A 22,593-nucleotide genomic window follows, 5' to 3' on the forward strand; every position below is an offset into this window, starting at 1 on the left:
TCAACAGCTCTCAGTCAAACTCAGAACTTGTATTACATTAGAATAGATTCAACTTTAATGTCATTGCACAGAGTACAAGTACTAAGACAAAGAAATGCAGTTATCATATATCCGGAAGTGCAAAAGAATCAGTAGAGTGCAGTGTAATGAATAGTTTAATATAAGAAAAGACATAGGACAGATGTAACAAAGTTGAAACTTGGTGACCTTCTGACCTTCACAGCAATTGCATTCAGTATTTTATCTAATGTTAAGAGTAGATAGCATTGGAAAATCAAGTCTTTCTGTTTTAAATGAGGCCTGAAGAACTACGAAGATTAAGGTTTCAGAGTTTGACCCGCAACCGACCCCCAAGCCTAGACTCTGGGGTCTTCTTGTGCTTAATTTGCTGCCTCAGGTGAATAAAGTTGCATCGTGGCTCAAAATGCCTTCAGCGATCTCTTCTGAACCTAATAACTAACTATAAAACCGTATTGACTGGCTGCCAGTGTCTGCCCAAATCCACCTCAAGACCCTGGTACTGGCTCACCATGCTGTGAGGGATCTGGTCCTTCCTTCATCCAGGACATGGTTAAACCATCCAGGACACTCCAACAGGCCAACTTCCTTCAGCTTGCTACACCCTCACTGCGTTTTGAACTCATGTAGCCCTTGAATAATGGCAACATCACGTAAGGTAGTTGCAATGGGTCAAGAAACACAAGCAGTCTGACAATCAGAGGGCTTGGAAATAAAAGATGGATGAGAAAAACGAAAGCCAAAGCTGTCCTCAAACATTTCCTTTCTTCAAATGGAATTCAGATTGATGCTGTTGGGGCTGGAGCTGGGTTTACACCCGGTTTATCACCCTGCCATCCCTGCATGATGACATCCAAAGATGTTAGATACATGATTTGGCATCAGATAAGAGATGTCCTCGTCCCAATGTCATGAAGCAGTCTCTGCCTGCTGTTAATCGAGTTCAAGAGAAATGAATACATGTTTTACAATCAAATGCAGTAATACTTTTGAGTGAAAGACCTGTCTTGCAAAGCACTTACTGGTGGAAGAAGTGCTGATGGAACACAAAGGAACTTGAAGAGCGGCACTGAAATTCAGGCTAAATATATAAAAGACCTATGCTCAGCATTATTGGTTTTGTATAGGTACATATTCTCTAGTATACTGACAAGTGAGAGCAGATTTAGTCTGATCTCTGTATCTGTAATTATACAATGAGACAGGGTTGCAAGAAAGTGTACTCTAAGATAATTATTTTCAGGTTAAGTCTGAGCTTTGAAGCTGAGAAAAAATAAAATAGGAAGGTTCCCCATTCATCTGCAATTGCAAAAGGAGTTATTTCTTAAAAATATCAAAGCTATATTCTGCTTTTGTCCAATTTATTGTGGTTGTATTTAATGTTTCATTAAAAAGGCCTTGGATTACAACAATGGCAATGCGCTTTAGTCTTACACTGATAGCTCTAGCAACAGATAGCTTTTCCCACATTTTCAGAAAATGCAGAAAATGTATTTCCTTGTTTAAAGGTATCTTCTTATTAAAAATATATTGTCCTTAAGATGACTTCCTCTGATTGAGGTCAAATGTAGTTCAACCTGCATGCGTCTAATTGAAATGATCGTGTTCTGCTGGCTCCAGATAACCTTAACTCCCAACACTTCTTCTAATTCAGCATGCTCATTCAAGTACGGAAGACGTACAGTAGAGCTGGTTAACTAATTAGCAGAAAATATGCCTTTTAAACACAAGGATACAGTATGACTGCTGCAGCGAGTGAGTGCTGAATGAGTGTGACGACTTGGCAAAGCACGGCAGCAGATTGAATACGAGTGGAGATTGTGAGATGGTGAACACAGACCAATGGTTGTTTCCATTGTGACATTTCTCACACATAGTTCCAAATATGAGGAAGTAAGGGTGGAGATGTTATTTTGCTAGCTTGGCTTAAAGATTACAGAGCATGTTACAAAAAGGACACCTATACATTTTAATCTAATTGCTTATCCTACGGTGGCCCTGCAGGTCAAAATACAGAAATTTCACACAATATTTGTATGAAATAATACAACATTGCTCAGAACAAAGTGACGCAGTGTCGCTAAACACAAAGACATTTAGAAAATTTAAACATTTCACATTACACAAAAGCACAAGAGAAAAACAATAGACTTCCTCTGTTAAACTCCCATCATGCATAGAGCTGACTAATGAGTGGTTGAGAAGTCAACTATACTGTTTTATGATTCAAAATGAAGATGTTAACCTTGACTCAACATTAAGCCTCCTTTTCAACCTCAAGATACTTCTTTGGACATTCTGCCACCAACTCCATATTACAACTGATATTTGAATGGACCCGAGCCAGTGGAGGAACAAACCACTCTGCACTTTTATTAAGACTGCCATTTAGTGACTTTAAGATGCAATTGACCTCTTTTTGTGTGTATGAATGGTATGTTGTACTGTGTATGGTGAGTGTTATTCCATCTTATTCCCCAGTGCCAAAGACACATTTTCATTGTGTGTAACTCCGGGCCGGTGGAATTGTATTATCACTGGCCCCATCATTGTAACCACTGGCAAAAAAACACAATAAAAGGCCACTCTGAAACGTGCAGTTTTGCTTTATTGGGGGGGTCTGGGGGGGTCTGAAAACCAGTCATTATTTGCCTCACGCAGTGCAACACATCTCCTTCGCATAGAGTTGATCAGGTTGTTGATTGTGGCCTGTGGAAAGTTGGTCCACTCCTCTTCAATGGCTGTGCGAAGTTGCTGGATATTGGCAGGAACTGGAACACGCTGTCGTATACACCGATCCAGAGCATCCCAAACATGCTCAATGGGTGACATGTTAGCGTTAGGGTTAGGGTTTAACTCTAGGGTTTTCGGACCCCCCCAGACCCCCCCAATAAAGCAAAACTGCACGTTTCAGAGTGGCCTTTTATTGTGGCCAGCCTAAGGCACACCTGTGCAATAATCATGCTGTCTAATCAGCATCTTGATATGCCACACCTGTGAGGTGGGATGGATTATCTCGGCAAAGGAGAAGTGCTCACTATCACAGATTTTTTCAGATTTCTGAACAATATTAGAGAGAAATTGTTATTTTGTGTACATAGAAAATGTTTTAGATCTTTGAGTTCATCTCATGAAAAATGGGAGCAAAAACAAAAGTGTTGCATTTATATTTTTGTTCAGTGTACATTACTACTTGTACTACAACATTTGAATCATCAGTTCTTCCTCATTTTCCTCAATTGTTCATATTTTGTTTATTAAAATAATGATATTGTGGGTATTGTTAAAAAATGTCTGCTATTATTATGAGTATTATTATTTGTATAATGCACTTTCTGCCTTCCTGTCATTAGGAGTTAGAAATGTAATAGATTAGATTAGAACCTTCATTCTCCTAAACTGCTGGGACATTTCCCTATAGCCAATACCTTTATATTTTCTACTCTTCATTTACTTGTCAGCATAGGATCGGCATTGATGTACAGAGCCGACAGAAGACCTTGTTTATATTGGCATCAGGGCTCGAGCTTAAGGACGTCCCGTCGTCCCAGGGCCGAAAAAAATAGTGTCAGGGAGGATACAAAATAATTTTGGGACGAATTTGGGACGAGAGTTAAAATAAAAATACCCTGCTAAATCTACTACAAACGGCGATGAAAATGAAATCGACTGCACGTTGTGTGTAGCACACAATTATTAAACCTCCTTGTCAACATAAACACACAAAACATTTAGCAACCCGCGAAACACACACACACACTCACACACACACACACACACACACACACACACACACACACACACACATACGTAAGCTGTGCCCATGTGCTGTCAGTCAGGCGCACAGCTGGCTGTGCCCGCAAATTCCTGGCCCGCAAATTCGCGGGTCTATCTACAGTAGGCTATGTACTGAGTGTGTGTATTTCGCGGGTTGAGTGATGTAAAATGACAATGGTATCCCGTGGAGGAATTCTGAAATGTTTTACCGTTACATCACAAAAACGCACAGCAGAACCAGACCCTGGAGCGCCGGCCTCTTTATTGACTTACTCCACTTCATCCCCTATGGGTAATAAGGCTGAGATGAGAACCCTCCATCGTATTTAGTCCTTAGCAATATGCTGCGCCTCTCCCCATGTATGGATGGGTACCGAGCCCCGGTATTAAACGGGCTCCGCCCGGGCCGGAATTATTAAAGACAGTGGTAACGTTAAGCTCCGACGTTATCTGACTTTTTATCGGTACTGGAGACATTTAAAAAATATATGTCATATGTAGTATTGCTACATAAACATTATATCGCAGTTTTAGTTTATCCAACTCCGTTTCTAATATGCAATAAGACTACAATATGCGTCTATGATGTATTTTCGAGCTTTCCAATCCAGACGAGATCTCTCTCTCCCGTCTGTGTGCGAGGGGGCGGGGCAGTTTGTAAAGGTCTCCTGACTGTGTTACAGACTGTCCTCCTGGTTAGTGGTTACACTGGGTTCTGTCTTCAGGACAGAGTGTTGGATTTTTTTTGTTAATTGGATGGGACTTGATTTGATTCAATATTAGTAATTTTCTCGTTTGTGTGTTTGTTTAAATATATTTGGCCTTTGTCATGTGATTGACTGATTTACTCAAATAAAAAGGTTGATGAATTATCATCTAATGATTTGTATGATGTTTTATTTATGTTAAAGGTCACTTTGAATGATTTTAACTAATGATAAGTAGTAGAAAAACTAATATCTTAAATTCGGGACGGTCCACATTAATTTCGGGACGGCTTAGATTGTATTTTGGGACGGTTCCGGGAGGATGGTGAAAAAAGTTAGTCGAGAGCCCTGATTGGCATCATATTGAGAGGTGCAGTGACGCGTCCTAAAACCAGGAAGTAAGCTGCTGGTTCCCTTGACAAAAAGTAATGGGATTTCTCCACAGGGTTTTGGAAAATAGCTGGAAATAAGGTCTGTGGAAAACAAACCTGTTTGATAAATGCACGTTTTGTTCAGCCGGATAATCTCCACTAGTCTACCCTACTTTTATCATTTTCTAATCATAAATCTAATCGATAGATTATAAAAGGGTTTTAGGACGGTTTTAGAAGCCAACTCCATCGATCAAGCTGGCTGAAACGTTCTCTCCCTCTTCTTCTCATACCCCCTTTTACTCTCCTTGAACTCCGCCGGTGACTTTCGTTTACTTGAAGATTGTTTTTTGCCCGGCGCTTGGCCGGTCACCGCTGGTGTTAAAAACATTTTGGCGAATGGTTAGGTGGCGCGATAGTCTGTAGTGAACGAAGGAGGAGGAGGAGCCTGCTCGTGCTGCGCTCCGCAGCAAACAGCTGTTTGCTTTTCACCCAACAACGACAACCGACTCACGAAACGTTATGTTGTACCGTTAATAAACGAAACAATTTAACACAATTGCTAGTCAAAAATACCAATCCCACAGGACAATTTTTTTTTTAAAGCAATATTTTTAGTGGCCCGAGCGGGCAAGTGGAAAGTACGTTATGCTGGCCCGGGGTGTCTAAATAGTGTTTCCGGGCCAGCGGGCCATTTATAATGTCGAGCCCTGTAACTGACAAATAAAGTATTCAGAACCTGAATCTAAAGGAGCAGACACATTATTTTTATCACATCATGAACATGTCCAGTATGTACCTGGTAAGCCCTTTGAACGTCCCAGTGCTCATGACTCCCAGACTTGTTCTCACACCGCTCGCAGCCAGATATGTGCAGTTACTCATCTCTTAGGTAAAGTCAGAGCACACTGATGCACAATTAAAACAAATTATGAACCAAAATTACACATTGCATTTTGGAACATGAAAGAGCTGAGTTAACTGCTAAGCAATTTCTGTAACTTTCTTTTCTCTCTGAAAGGTCGGTTTAATTTGACCTACAGGGCCACCATACCACCCCTACAAAGAAAATCAAATAACAATCCTGGGTTGCGTTCCGATAATCCAAAAATCAGCTCCTAAATTCTAACCCTATCTCCTATTCCTTGACCTCTGAGTGAAACATCACGGGGTTAAGGGATAGTGGATAGGAGAATTCAAAAGGACTTAGGAGAAGAGACCGCGGTACTTTAGAGAATCCGAATGCACTTTCACTATCCGACGTGTTTATGATGCGCCAGCGGACGTCATGAATGTGCGTCTGCTGCTGTGGGGAAACTATGGAAACTACAGTTTTCTATAGCGGATGTATAATAAGAAGGAGGGACTACTGTAAACTCATCTAGAGACTCTGCACCGTGCTCTGATGCGGTTGCTTTATGCTTTATGAACGTGGACAACAGAGACACATATTCTTCATGACCAAAGTTGGAATTGAAATAAAAAAGGAAAGTGAAACTTATGCTCGTCACCCTCTCCCTCCGGTCCACATTAATACAAATGATCCCAATACGTATGATTGTATGAACTATGAAAAGATCTTAAAATAAATACAAATGTATTTATTATAAACGTTAGTCCTTAACATCTATCACTGTGTATATCACCATTCAAACATCTTTTAAAAGTTGAACAAACTCCACACAGCTCAGTAAAGACTGAAATGTTGACTTTATTTGATAATTTCAGGAAAAAACTAACGTTCATATTTCTCTTTTTGATTATAATACTGATGAACGTTGAGAACAAAGCACTTTGGCAACTTACCAAATACGTTTTAAAATGCTTAATAAGCATAACGTTCATGATATAATTTCTCGGTCATAATCGGTTGTTTCCGTGAACGGCCGACTGTTGAGTGACGGCAAATGCTGCGGCTGCAATGCATTGTGGGGCAGCATTTTCTCCTGTCCTTTCGTCAAGGGAGGTCCAGTGGTTCCTCAGCTAAAGGAGGTTATAAAGGAAGTTTGAAACCTCCTTTCCTTTCATTTGGAGAATTGGAACGGCACTTAACATGGCTGCCACTGACGTACTTCCAGGTCATTTCACTTGGTTAGGAAGGTTCCTAAGCTAAATGGACTATTGGAACGCAACCCTAGCTTCCAGCGGTCTTGTCATCATGGTGGGAGAGGTACCATTTCCATTCAGCCTGAACACAGGCTAACTGTGGCTCATCAGGCACCCCAAGCAAGAGCAGGGTGGAGGTTTGAAGTGTCCATACGTTTATTTTAGACTATGTTTGAAATTATTTATGCATGTTGGGTTCAGGTTCACTTTGGACTTGTTATTGTAGTCCTTCACATTAACTCTAGAGTGACACATCTCCAAAACCACCAAATCACATACACTGTATGGTTCAACACACCAGCCTTAATGTGAGTGATTACGCTGAATATAAAACTATTTTCATTATACTAAAGTGTAGTCTGAATTTGATGACCATGATGACAAAAAAGAGAACGGAAGGCTGCATTATTTTATCAATTTGTATTTTGGACGGAAAGCAGGAAGAAAAACAGAATATGGAGCCACAGATGGCTGAAGATAGAGACAGTATGGTCTGTTATGAGCTCCGTTTTATTTTTTATCACAGCACAGTCTCAGTCCAGACTACAGTTAGCTACCACATTTTCCTGGTTCAAAATCAGATCTGGAAATCATCCAGCAAGCTGTTTGACCGATCAATTCATCAGGTGCAAATCATATCGTGAAACATAATTATTAAATTATTCAACGATCAATTTATGGTTAGAATGTGTTTTATTCCATAGAGTGTGTAGTCAGCATGCATCAAAGATATGGTCAGCTGATGGATAAACTCATGTTCATCAATAATAGCACCATTAAACAAACAAGATATTCAGCTGTTACTGTATGTATATTCTCATATTGTACATTCTCTCATTCAAGCTGTTCCGGTCTCTATGCTAAGCTAGGCTAACTGTCCTGTCTCCAGCTTGTGTGTCTCTGTCTTGTCTTCTACTTGTCAGTACATACATTCTCATTGAAATGTCTAAAACAAAGCAAATAACAACAGTTCCCTAAACGTTGAACTGATTCTCAATGTATCTTCTGCATTGTGTGTTTTCTCTCCGCTGGGTTCTGTTCAATACCCCGGAGCGTTTTTATCCTGGTCCCTGCTGAATCTTTAACATGCTGCTTGGATTCATATTATGCTTAACCACAGAGTCTTTTCTGCCAAATACTGTATATGAATGATACATTCTCCTTTGATGTAAGCCGCTGTGACTGGACTGCAATTCCTAATCCATAACCTGCTCCATTTTTCAAATCTAAACCTTATTTTCTTTATTCTTTTGATTCTTTTTCTTCCATCATGAGTATTGATTATGTTCAAAATTTAATGTTTTACTTTACCAGCGAGTGTGATGTGGCTGCAGTTGACTGGAAACACTGAAATATACACCCAGAGAGGGAACCGCTCCAACAGCTGAATCCAAAAAACAATTTGAACCCTCTCTCTCACACACACACACACACACACCCTCACGCTGCAGAGAATCTGAATGCTTAGATCTCTTCTCCTTTTTACCACTGCCTAAAAAAGTGTATCAACAGGAGGAGACACAGGGAGGAGATATTGCAGAGTTTCAGCTCCCATGTGGCCATACATGTAGGAAGTGTGACCAAACAGGCAGTAAACATAATCCAGCAAGTGTGGCAGCTCAAATATTAAACATGGAACTTATAATTGCCTCTCTCTTGCTGCAGATTGTTCTCCCTGTGCTTTCACTGTCTACTGACTCACAGTAGCTTCAAAGAAAAAAATATTAATGCATTTTAGACAAAATGGTTGAAAAAAAGAAAACCCAGTTCTAAAATGTGCTGCATTACATGTTGAATTTGTGTAAAATATGCAATATGCATTTAAATGTTCTCAGTTACTGCAGAGTCTACGCACAGAGGACTGCCCACAGACAGTCTCTACCACTGCTACTGACATATCTAATATACATAACAATCAAATGATCATGGTTCAATTTGCTGTAAAGAGTGGGCTGTTTCTATGGATCCAGGTGATGATGTGGCATCATTCTGTATTATACATGATCAACTATCTGCAGCACTGGCATTAGCATCTGTGGGGTAATGATGGCAAATTCAACGCAGTGGTATTATAGGTTTTACTATCTCAAATTCAACTATTAGCCTAATATACATCAAGTCTCTCGAGAAAAACTTCAGTCTTCAGGCATTACAATCAGGTGCAAAACATCCATCAACTGACCTCCAAGCCCGAAATGTCAGCCTTACAACATAAAGGACATCCTACTTCCTGCACTAAACAACATTGTGAAGTGCAGAAAAGAGAAACGACTGTCAGTTAGACCTTGCGGGTTGTTTAGAAAAATAGTGACAGAATGTATAAGAAGGCAATTTTTCATTAGGAGTGAAGTATGGATTAGGAGTGAAGTATGGATTTACTTTCCCATGTAAAGAACAACACCACCAGTTAGCCGGTAGTTTCTAGCTTCCCCACCGCCCTGAAACGCCTTCAATGAAGCTTAGTGTAAATTCTTTCAGGAAGACTGGTATACTTCAGTCCGCAGCTGCTTCTAATCAGCTCATCACGGGTGTTCTCTTAAATTACATTCACCTCATTCTCCAGCAGCCAATCACCGTGCTGCAGCCAAACTTTAAAGTGGTTCTCCTCTCTCCTGCAGTAAGCTGTGATTTCAGGTCGTCATGCTGCCGCCATACCCATTCCAGATCCTCGTAGCAGATATCAAGTCTCGTCCAGCCCTCGCAGCACCATTCAAAACCCAGCGTGTGGTTAAACCGGGTCACCATAATGCTCTGATGCTCAATAACGTCCATGCGCAGCCAGCGCAGCCAGCGCAGCCAGCGCAGCCAGCGCAGCCAGCGCGGCTGCGGAAAATAATGGGGAAAAGATACGATAAGATCATCTCTAAGCCTTAGCAAACCTCTCAAGAGCGAGAGGAGAAGACCTCCATCGGCACAAACACGGGTACAGTCCGAACGTCTCGGTAGGGGTGGGCGATATTGAAAAATATATTATCACGATATTTTTTAAGCAGTATCACGAAAGACGATATATATCACGATATTTTTTCATGTCGGTTATTATGGTTATTTTTCAAGGTAACAGAAACTAAAACAAAAAGGAGTAACAGACCAAAATGGCATTTCAAGCTGGTTTTATTTCTGAAATGAATCCCTGAATGGACAATTCAACATTTTGATATGGCTTCAAGGCAAAGTTTCTCAGTATAAAAATTAACTTTCTGAGGTAGCAATAGCAGTGAACATAAATAAACATGAAAAGGAGGGTAAAACATAACTAAGTAAAACATAAAACATCAATGAGGAAAAGTCAGTGCCAAACAATTAAAATGTAAACTTTAGACTTGAAGTGCAATAAAAGACTTTAACATAACTAAAGGGAAAAACTATATAAATACCTTATTGATAAAATAAAATATAAGCCAACAGAATCAAACAAGACAATAAATAAAGTGCAATACTGTCTGAATCCTGACTAGACAGCTTTAGAGCATGTCTTTCACATCGGTTTATTTTTTTAATATTTTTTTTTTCCCCAAAAACATTGTTTGCATTTTTTTTTTTTTATCACGATCGACACGATATCTCTGAAAAAGCATAACTTGGAGACCTAATATCGTCATGACGATATATATCGTCATATCGCCCACCCCTAGGTCTCGGCATAGTGAAACGAGCCGATCCGGCATCGCGACCACGGAAGTTGCTTTACATGTACGCACAAGCTGACGCGAGCAGGAGGGTTATGGCTAGAAAGAATCCGTCTTGTGTAAAACTCTCGCGAGAGTTTGGCTGAATGTCACGTGGCTGAATGTTTACGTTTGGCAGGCAGCCTTTCAGTTACGATCGTTAACATCAGTTGGCCACAGCAAATGATGGTGAGAAGCTAAACTATCTATTAATTATGTCAATGACAGGGAGTGTGATTGTTGAAATAGGGTGTTAGCGGTCTTGTTGGTGTTCAAAGAAGAATGACAACACTGTAGATCACCAACACTATGGTTTATTTTTTATTCACAGGCAAGTCAACGTTGTCGCAGTAAAAGTCCCAAGATAGCTCCTGGTGCAATAAAATGTTCCCTTGCAGTGTTTTACTATTAAGTCTGATGTGTCTCTATTAATATTGCTGCTGCATTAATGTGTATGTTGCATCATGTTACTGCTGTAGATGTGTTTCCGAGCCGCTCCGATTACAACGAGAGTTACAACGAGAACGTGAAGTCATATTTACACTAGACGGATCCTTTCTAGCCATAACCGAGCAGGAGAGCAGGCCCTCTACGCCGCATTCAATTCCTCCCGGAAAAATTCAAAGAGCAGATAAGTGACGTTTATCCTTTTTCTCAGTAACGTTAGGCACGATCGCCTCTATCTGGTTCCTTAATATGTCTCAGTTCGCACTTTCCATCAAGCACATAGAATAGATGCATATAACAACTCACGTCAACATAGCCTTCCAGTGCACGCTCACAGCTATGAGTCAATCACTCAGCGTTCGCTTTAATCATCTGCAAAATACCTTCTGCATTACATCATTCATTAATCAGCACTCTTCGAACTGTTTAATCTAATCGTAGCAATGGCGAGATAAAGCTTTTCAGCAATGGACTTGCAAAGGGTATCTCACGAGGCTTCACTCGAAAACTATCCCCCCGCTGGTCAACACGCGTAAAACAGGCAGATATATCTCAACAGCGCGATCTTCTTGTACTAAGTTCCCATAAGTAAGCCTGAGAATAACGTCGACATGAACACAAGATCATATTCACACGGTATTAATATCGTACCCATTATTTATTTGTCTATTTATTACTTATTTTACTTATCTTGCTTATTATTCATCGCTTATTATTATTTATTATTAATGTTGGTATTCATACATTCATTTATGCATTTATTAGTTATATATACGGGACGTTCCTTCCTCTATACGCGAGGGACTGAGCTCCAGAAGGGGTAACATGAGTGTTTTAAAATGTAAGCGTCAGTGGTTCAACAAATCTGAGCGCTATCCGAAGCAGTCACGTGGCATAGACGGACAGCGAGGCTTCTAATAATACAAGCCTTGATACACGCTTCACTGGATTACTTGAACCATGCTCCGAAGCCTCGGCGCAGTACGTAACATCACTACTAATCGTATCCCTGCACATATTCGTGTTTATATGGTATGCTTATTCTGCCTACCTCATCACGGTTTCTTGCACGCATGTTGCAATGCTTCTCTTAGAGGTTTCACTCCAGACTGCCTGAGCGATCAGAAGTCTTGCAATAGCCAGCAGACTGCCTGAGTGATCAGAAGTCTTGCATTAGCCAGCAGACTGCCTGAGCGAACAGAAGTCTTGCAATAGCCAGCAGACTGCCTGAGCGATCAGAAGTCTTGCAATAGCCAGCAGACTGCCTGTGCGATCAGAAGTCTTGCAATAGCAGCAGACTGCCTGAATGATCAGAAGTCTTGCAATAGCCAGCAGACTGCCTGAGCGATCAGAAGTCTTGCAATAGCAGCAGACTGCCTAAGCGATCAGAAGTCTTGCAATAGCCAGCAGACTGCCTGAGCGATCAGAAGTCTTGCAAGAGAAGAAAGGGGTCAGGGAGATTAGACCCTATAACATATGCCCCAGCGTCAGCCAAGCTAACAGAAGTTATTCTCCATGCAACATAAGCATCAGGGGGCAGGGAGATCAGACCCTATAACATATGCCCCAGCGTCAGCCAAGCTAACAGAAGTTATTCTCCATGCAACATAGCATCAAGGGGGGGGGGGGGGGCCGGGAAATCAGACCCTATAACACAAGCCTCAGACCCTATAAGGGAGATCAGACCCTATAACACAGCCCAGCAGCTCAGCGAGCTATCAGGAGCCATACTCCTTGCCACATAAGCATCAGGGGGCAGGGAGTCAGACCCTATAAACACGCCTCAGCAACACAGCCAAGCTAACAGGAGTATGCACTCCCCAACGTGGCCCAAAGTTCTCTCGTTAGTATCAGGTTAGTAGTATTCCATCAGTAACACAGGCGGGCAGGGAGAAGCTCTCCCTAAACATGGCTCAACTTCATTGTCAGTAAGATCAGGCCAGAGAACATTTAACAGATGCGTCAGCAGCACCTCATACTGGCCGCAGCTCACTTCATTCTAACGGTTTCCCTTCTCTCTCACTGCATAATTCCCGTCTAACCCTCGTCGTTTTCCTAGACTCGCCGCATCATACAAGGTAAGGTATATCACGTTCAGTGCAGCTCCACTATCGTATTACCTCACGGATATTATCGTAATGATTCATTGCATCAATCATTCATCATTCTTTTTGGGGGGTTTCTCTCTCCTAATAGGCTCCTCCTCCCCTAAATCATCACAGCATGATGGGGTCTATCTTCAACATATATATTTCCCCTCGTTCACACGTCAACACATACGTTTTACACGAGCGAACTAAGTTCTGATTAGTGAAATCAGCGCAAGCACTTCAGGAAGTACGTCTCTTACACTCTCTTTCAATGTCTAACCTGTCAGCGTCGTCAATACAAATGAACAGTAGTTCATTCATGCAAACATGATCATTATAGAAGTCAGGGAACTTCTTCCTCAGCTAATGTCCAGTAGAGTCGGGTGAGTCTGATCCATCCGGATCATTAACCCGGATCCTAGTATGACCTGGGAGTTACAAGTCTCCCCTCTCTAACCCGAGTCCTTGAGTCCTACGGGACGTACAAACTAAACTATAGTCGCTACTCTCCCTATAACATATAAATCATTTTTCAGTGTACCGCAGTCATCTGCCTAGCTTCAGCAGTAGGATAGCTGCAGAAGTATTGTTCGATTCAGGGGATGCAGATCAGTGAACTTCCGCAGACTGTACCGTAGCAGATCCAGAGATCAGACTCATCATACACGAGTTAACAGCAGACTCAGATTCGCAATCCTGACTGAATCAAGGTAACTTCCTTCACTGTGCTAACATAGCAGTCTCTGAATCAACGATACCAAGTAATGACTTGAGCGACGAGTGAGTCAGTGGAACTCACAGACACAGATTCGGTGAGCGGACCAAAATGAGTGGATTACTCCACTCTCGTCTCGTCATGGTTTTCAGACCCAGTGAGCGTCAGCGTTCTGTACACAGATCATTCGATGACTTCTTAGTTAAGTCTAAGAAGCAATACTGCAATTAACAAGCATTAAGCTTCAAACATCTTAGATCATGTTTGCGTAGCGGAGGTTAAGGTAACGCTGGTTTAATATGCTCGCAAAATGCAATTCAAATCACAATACACAAAGAGTGGACTGCCGCCCTCACTAGTGCGCTATGTACGTTTTAATTTGGATACTATGAGCCACGTCTCACTGGTAGGATCCTACGCTTGGCGATGCTGACCCATACGACTCAAGGACCCGTATGATCCGGATCTCTTCAAAAAATAACTCAGAAGACCTTGAGTCAATGTATTCGCCATCACGCAGGGCAGGTTGCTTCACTAACTGTACGGAGGCTAGCCATGGCACATGTTCATCTATAAGCCACGTCGGGTAACTCCCATCTATATCTGCTCTCTGATCACAGAGAGTTGCAGGTAAGCTATTGCTGATATCACATGTTATTTTGTTAGATGTGCCAGTTGCAAGGGCTGACTTAGGCTCGAAAGCTTTACGTGCGCAGCTCCTCTTGCTTGTAACAGTCTCAAAGATTGAAACCAAGCAATTTGGTTCATTGCACGCTTTAAGCTCGGATAGGTGCAATGCCATTTGATATTGTTGGTACTTGTCAATGTCGATAGGTATGTAAACGTAGCCCTGTAATACGATGTTTGATGTCTTTTATTGTTTCTGTCGTTCATGTTTTCATGTCGTAACCTACTTGCTGCAGGTCTCCCTTGGAAAAGAGATCGATGATCTCAATGGGACCACCTGGTTAAATAAAGGTTTGAGATTAAATGAAATGCCACCTGGTAAGGTAAGATCCTTCGTCAAGTGGCCCGATCTCCTTATATTTCATTCACTTTCCTCTTTTTTTGGGGGCTCCCTATATGCTCACGGCTGCATTTCCCCCTTTAGATATACGATTTCAGGATCGGGGTCTAATCGCCAAAGACTTAACATTTATTATGTGACATGTGTCGATAAATGTTCTCGTACAAAATGAAGTCTCTCCTGATTGAAATGAAGCTTAGCGTAAATTCTTTCAGGAAGACTGGTATACTTCAGTCCGCAGCTGCTTATAATCAGCTCATCGCGGGCGATCTCTTTAACCAATTACATTCACCTCATTCTCCAGCAGCCAATCACCGTGTTGCAGCCAAACTTTAAAATGGTTCTCCTCTCTCCTGCAGTCAGCTGTGATTTCAGGTCGTCACGCGGCCGCCCGCCTCCTCCCCATCCACCTCCTTTCATCGTATCCAGTGCCAGGAGAGTTATCCAAAGAACTCATCACACCTCCCCTTCATCCCATCTCCTCATCAAATCCAGATCTTCAGCATCATCACCAGTGTTTAGACCCCGGGGCGTTCCCTATATGCTCACAGCTGCATTTCCCCCTTTAGATATACGATTTCAGGATCGGGGTCTAATCGCCAAAGACTTAACATTTATTATGTGACATGTGTCAATAAATGTTCTCGTACAAAATGAAGTCTCTCCTGATTGGATTGGACTCAGTAACATAATGATACAATGAAAACACCTAAACATTGCCTATCAGGTACAATGTGTTGGAGAAGGGATGCACTGAAAAATGTGAAACGTTGACTTTAATTAAATGTATTATGTCAACACATTTCACATAACTATATCATATTAAGTTTGAACCCAATATTGTTTTGATTCAAATTTGATATTTCAACTTACCTAATACAGTTATCTGAAATCGGTTGATATAATACATTTAATCACCGTCAACTAGAGATGTCCCGATCCGATCGCGTGATCGGGGATCGGAGCCGATCACGTGATTTTCAAAAGATCGGAATCGGGAGAAAAAAATCGGGGGTCGGGATCTTTTTTTTATTTTTTATAAAATACTTTTTTTTAAATGTTGTATTCAATGTTACAAAACCAAAATGACCATGTTCAAGTCTTAAAGTCATCCTGAGGCCTTAGTTTTGGTTTCAAATTACACAACATCATGTATGTGTTGCTTCTTTGGGGCTTGTTTTCATAGACCTGGTTGCTTATTTCTCTCAAATCTGGCAACAGAGTGGGCGCAGTGTCTAATTGTAGCAGTAAGCTAACGAGTACTGAAAGCTTTATTTTGTTTTGATCCAATGCTGCACAACTGAACTGATCCAATGCTGCTGTGAAAGAAAGAAGCTATATCCATGTTGGATAGAATATCCAATTTAAATAAAAAAAATAACCTTAGGGGACAACTTGAATGCTTTTTTCCTTTTTTTTCTCTTAATGCATTGCATAAAGATCGGATCGGGAAAAATCGGTATCGGCAAATTGTCAAAATCAAATGATCGGAATCGGATCGGGAGCAAAAAAAGGTGATTGGGACATCCCTACCGTCAACGTTTCACATGTTTCAGTGCATCCCTTCTCAAACACATTGTATTTGATAGGCTAAGGTGCGGGACATCTCTAAGTGGTTGACCAATCACAACAGAGCCGGCCAGCTAACCAATCAAAGCAGACTGGGCTCTGGTTTCAGACGGAGGGTGAAAAGAGTTGCTGCAGCACAGGCAGTATGAGAAAAATACAAATCTTTTTGAACATTAAAGCATGGAGACATGTCCTATTAGAGACACTACATACAAATATGAACCTGAAAATGAGAATAACATGTCCTCTTCAAATAAAGCTTTAAAGTTATTGGTAACATCACTAAATGAGGTTGAAATGATGCATTTATTAGGGACTATATTTAGTTGTGGATTAATACACATTTGTGTCACCTAATCAGTGACCTCCCCTACAGTAGCAGTCTCCTCACAAAACGCCTTCAGCTACATTGATAAGGCAAATAAGGAAATTAGCTTGTTCCCTGAAGGATACTGTGATTATCACCTCCCATTTCATACCTAATGCTCTCCATTGCACAATGATCCGCTTAGCCACCCATTGTTTCCACGCAGCGCAGATTTCCCTGCAAATCCCCTTCTTTACTATTCATCTGTGAGGGGGGGGTAGAGCCGGGATGATAATGTCAACTTTTCTGTTCAGTTATTGACAGAGAGTTCTTTTCTAAAGAGGGTTTTTATGCCTTCGACCTGCAACATTTAGTCCATCCTCCTCATTAGATGCTGACCTTCACACTAATGCCGACCCGCGGGGAACACACCTGATAAAAACCTTCACTGCCGAGATCCCAGAGACATATAAAGTGATGCATTTATAGATATACAAACAAAATTGCTTCGATTAGATGTGAGGAAACTCGTGGAATAACCATGACTCCCTGGCAATGATGTTGAATCAAATCAATGACTTTCCGCACCGTCTGTTGGTTCCTTCACCTCAACTTTTTTGATAATGCTACTTTTCTAAAGTGTATGTGCTGCCCAGATGCCACTCATGCAGCATGTGTGAGAAATATATTCTGACCCTGAATGTGGCTTCTCCTTCACACGAGTTATCCAATTACCTGACCTCACCTGTCTGCAACATATCCTCAGAAACAGAGCCGGCTGCAGTCAGAGTTGCAGAGCGGCAGGTCGTCTGTATCCAGCTTTGTCTTCAATGGAGATTCAGTTATATGCTCTCTATCATCAGAGGTTTTTAGCATATATATGAGCCTCTTTCTCTAAAACTGCTGAACAATCACACCATGTGAGCTCTTCCCCTGCTTCGATGTCCTTAATGCCAGCACAACTGTTTAAAATACAATCGTCACCAACCATATACAGTGTATCTGCTGCGAAGCTCTTTCACAATTAGAGTCTATAAAATCGTTTTTTATCACAGGATCTGGTCAGATTGATTGAAAACAACAGCTTTGGCATTCTTCCTCTGAGCTGTTTTTCTTCTGCTTGAATTTCTAAATGGAAATCCAATTTAGCCATCCATCACTCTTGCACTATAATTCTTCAAACGGCTGAACGAGTTCAACCATTTGCAGGCTTTGACAGTATTTTGAAGAGTGGCTAAATGGTGAAAAGACACCCGGATGTTAATGTTGAGATTATTGCTATATTACAAGCTCCTTTTCAGGCCGTTTCTCCGAGTCAAAGCTGCTCCAGAAGCAGAGGAAATCCCATTTAGGAAGTTCAAATTAAATTGGCAGAGATAAAGCAGCTTTGTCAGTGGAAGTGGACGTGCAGAAAACGTGTAACTGTAACATGTAGCTAATATTGTGAGGGCAATGCTGTGTCCTGATTATAGCATTCAATACCATCCATCATTTATTTGCATTTTGAAACATCTTTGATTGTTAAAATGGGGGTGTGGAGTTTGAAAAACATTGGCATTTACTGTACCAATGCTGGAAGGGACAAGTGTAAGTCACAATTGAGTTGCATCATGGGAAATGTAGATTCAGGGTTTTGCAGCTTGACTCATACAAGTATCAAAAGATCTGCCTCTGTAGCTCAGATTTCAAGCATGTGTGGTTTAATTTGTCTCTCAAACGTTACCCCTCATTTGTTAAAGTGCAATACTAAACTGGAGTGCACTTTTAATATTCAGATGTATTTATATTCTGATCCGTGTTTCTCATTGCAGTTCAATCAAAACAGTTTCCTCCTGCTGAATGTTTTCACAATTTAAACTGAAATCACCTCAGATCTTTTCAGATCTGAGGTGTGCGCTATTAGCTGAGGAAATGCTACTGAAGAGAGGAAATGTCCGACAGCAAGATTAAGGATGTAACTGTTCAGCACCGTCCTTCTGGTGTTTTGAAACGCAGGCCTATTCAACAGAGGTAAAGGCCTGATGAAGTAATAGGATACAGCGTCCCTCCACACACTGTCCCCTCTACATATGGACATAATGACTGATCTGGAGTCAGTCTCCATGATGTGGAGAGACTGCTGACGCCCTGCAGGATCACAGGACTCACCTTTCTATCATCTCCACTCTGATTTAGATCCTACAGCTCCATGAGCAGAAAAATCAATGTGCACCTCATTAATCTGCATTCATGAATGAAAGAAATGTGCATTCAATTACTGAGGATATTCCTCATAGATACTGTATGATGAGCGCTGTTTCTTTCAATCCATACAAAACTAGTCGGATGAATCAACCTAACTGTCAATTTTAATACATCAGCATGCTGTTTAAAGAAGTATCTTTTTATTTTGTGATTGCAGTGAGGGTTTGTGATTACGGTTCAATTACATGACTTTTTAGGATAAATGAAATCTAACAATAATGTAGTTATTCTTGTCTTTCTGCTGTTCAGGGTGATCTGCAGGCTTTCACCTCTGACTGCTGCCCCCAGCTTCACAAATGTTGACAATGTTATTCAAACCTGCATACCTTAATTTGTGTATGAAATGAAAACACATCTAGATGTTTCTCTTTGATAAAATGACGCAGTTATTAAAGTGTGGAGCTGGTGGGGAATGCTTCCTGTAAGCGTCATATCGTTACAATGTGTTGGAGCAAACACATTGCATTTAGATATTATAAGATATATTTTTCCTTCTTTATAGCAGCAAATAAAGGGGGGAATTATGGTTTAAAGGGTCATGTAAAAAGTTCCATTATAGCATACTTCTGACAAAACAATATATTTTTTATAAAAGTAAATCTACTGAAAAAAGAGCATTAAAAGTGTCTCTTCGTTTTTTCTTCTTACATTCTTATGGACACACCACTTATCCTATATGAATAATTGAATAACTGCACATACACACACCCACAATACACACACTAACACACACCCATGTTAGGTCACAAGCAGCTGACACTGTACACACACATGGGGAGTGTGGGGAGCATTGATATTTGGAACTTTCCAAACAGCAACAAGTTACAGATCATTTTAGTATCATCCTTCAATGGATTCCACTCACTGGCAGCTTTTCAGAACACATGTGTGTAGCCTACTAACTCTTTGGACTCTGCGCTATTGCTCCTTAAATGCATTGTTACAGAACAAATAAAGAGTCAGAAGTGCAAGTGTCACACACGTGAGAACATGGAGGAAGAGTCTCCAACAGGTCGGGGGAGAGCAACAAGCTTCATGGGAATAAAAACCCAAACTTTTACAGAGGAGGGGAAAAAAGCAGCTCACCAAATCTCAAGACGTGTGGCATCCCATGAGCAAATCCCACCGAGTGCAGCAGCAGCAGCAGCAGCCTGACGGAGCTCCGGACCCTCGCAGTGAGGATGAGCAGGGAGGTGGTCTTCATGGTGCTGCTGAGTCGCGCGGGAGATTTATTCCCTGAATCCGTATATTCCCCAGAAGTGTTTTCTCTCTAACGTGAAGCAGGGCGGCTGGGCACCACCGGCGGGCAGAGTAACGCTCTCCCTAACATCCATTCAGCAGAAAAACAGCACTGCGTGTCCAGCTCACTGCGCCAAGGAGAAGCAGCCCTCCGACTCAGCTGATGGGGATGGAGGAGGGGGTGGCGGCGGAGGTGGCCGGGTGTCCATGTTAGTCAGGGCAGAGCTTGAAGAAATCCATCTACTGAAAGACAGAGATTAGAGAGGGGGTGAGATCCAGCGCGAGAGTGTCTGAGAGCGGAGCGGCGGTGTGTGTGAGCTCCTCCTGCTGCACTGCCGCACACACTCCTCTGACGTCGCACCGGTGGGGGAGCGCACAGGGGGGACCGGGCATGTTCCTGCTGCTGACCACAATATCACCAGCCGAAAACCAGCTCATGCACTATCCCCCGCTCCCTTTCCCCTCTTTTCCCAATGTCTTGCACTGATGTTCCCCTTCGTTCCGGTCCAATGGCCGTTACTTTCCGCCCGTGCACGGACGTGTACGAGCCGATCTATGAATGTGAAAACATCGCCTGTTTGATCGGAGTCACTCAGGCTTGGACTCATGTGAAGCCGAGCTGTCGGGGAACACTCAGCATGATGAATAGCCTCAGCCCGCTCTGTTTCACTCTTCTGTCTGCTCAATTATTACTTTTTTTATTTCATACTTTTTCCTGCGAGACCCCCTGTACAGCCTGTTAGATCAGAGACAGCCCCGAACATTTTAATTCAATTTATCGTGATCGCATATCCGCTCCTTTCTATGACTGTTGAATTACGCACTGTGAAAGGCGCAGCAATGTTACTGTCATTGTCAACTTGTTCCTCTAGATTATTCTGTGGCCTGTAGCTGTTATTCAAACAAATCTTTAAATTCCATAACCATTTTATAACCATATGGGTTAGTTTTGTTGTATATTCAGAAGCACGTTTTATTGTCAAGGTCGGCACATATGCATGCGTGAGTTTCTGGTCAAATTCTGGTTGTTTAATCTGATGCATCACTTCTAAATATTATATATTCCTTGGTTAAACTTTCACATTTAGACTGGATAGAGAGTATGCATTTGTAGAGGTCACGCTGATTTAAAACAAGGATCAAATAAAAAGATTGACAAGCTCATGCTGCACTAAATTAAATAAACAGAGTTTTTAGAAAACATTGAGACATGTCTTCCTGAAATATGGTCAGTTCTGTTATTGATATTTAAGAGAGTCTCTAAATAAATAAACGGCTATGCCACAGCTGATGGTATCTGCTTTAAACCAGTCTCAGCTTTGAGGGGACATATTTAAATCAGTGTGTGTGTGTGTGTGTGTGTGTGTGTGTGTGTGTGTGTGTGTGTGTGTGTGTGTGTGTGTGTGTGTGTGTGTGTGTGTGTGTGTGTGTGTGTGTGCTTCTAATGTTCCAGCAGCACAGACAGCGGCTCCGCGGCCCCTTATGTTCCCATTTATTTCTGACAGCTCCCCCCGCTCGTTTGCCTCATTAATTAGCAGCGGGGCATTGTGTTTGGACCCAATCCATGTAATGATACAGTTAATGCCTAAAGGTTAAATATTCTCGCTATTCCGCCTGCCTCCATATTAACCAGTCATTTCTTATGGGCAACACCCAAATAAGTACCCAGACTGACTGCCTAACATTTTAAGGAAATAGGCCTAATTTAAGAATGATAATTATAATTATTAGTTGCAGTTGGAAGAGCATGCAGAAGAACTTGTGGAAGTTAATTTCTCCGTCTGTTAATATATCCGCACAGTGTTTATAAGCTCACAGAGGTCATTATAAGAGGAAGAAGCTGGCAAATAAAAGGACAACGCCGCAGGTCTGCGGGGTGAGCAGGTGAGAACAATATAGGCGCCGGTCTGATTTCTTTTTACAGATAGAAAAACAGCAGAATAAATGCCCTTCAGTAGCTATTTAAGAAAGGGGTTTAAACCAGGCTGGGGTGAGTCCTTCCACCCAGCAACGCGGCGCGATTATAAAGTTAATTTAAAGCTAATGGGCTCATCAGCTGTGGGATTTAAATGCGCGACTCGTCTCCGCGAGCTCCCCATCCAGCCCCGTTATCTGCGGATCATTCATAAAGGGGGGTTGACTGAAGGCATTTAACAATCCTCATAACCCCCCAGCAGCGAAGCCTTGAGCCCGGGGATGAGGAGAGGAGGCAGAATGAGGAACCCGAAAAGGCGCCAAGCGTCTCCAAATAGAGGACGGCCAAAGACGCGGGAGGTCACACATCTACAAGCCTATTAAACCACTCGTC

The 22,593-nt window shown here is 41.8% G+C and overlaps 1 protein-coding gene across 1 annotated transcript in view; it reads right to left on the reverse strand.

Annotated features, from left to right (window-relative positions):
- Positions 1 to 20,759, reverse strand: part of LOC307047203 (glutamate receptor ionotropic, kainate 2-like) — a 344,882-nt gene extending 324,123 nt beyond the window's left edge. Inside the window, 1 exon segment of the mRNA XM_079693992.1 lies at positions 20,133 to 20,759. Coding sequence (XP_079550118.1) covers positions 20,133 to 20,250 — 118 coding nt within the window. The 5' untranslated portion in view covers positions 20,251 to 20,759.
- Between the last annotated feature and the right edge of the window lie 1,834 nt (positions 20,760 to 22,593).

Source organism: Notothenia rossii (assembly GCF_949606895.1).
Source record: "Notothenia rossii genome assembly, chromosome: 7".
Lineage (NCBI taxonomy): Eukaryota > Metazoa > Chordata > Actinopteri > Perciformes > Nototheniidae > Notothenia > Notothenia rossii.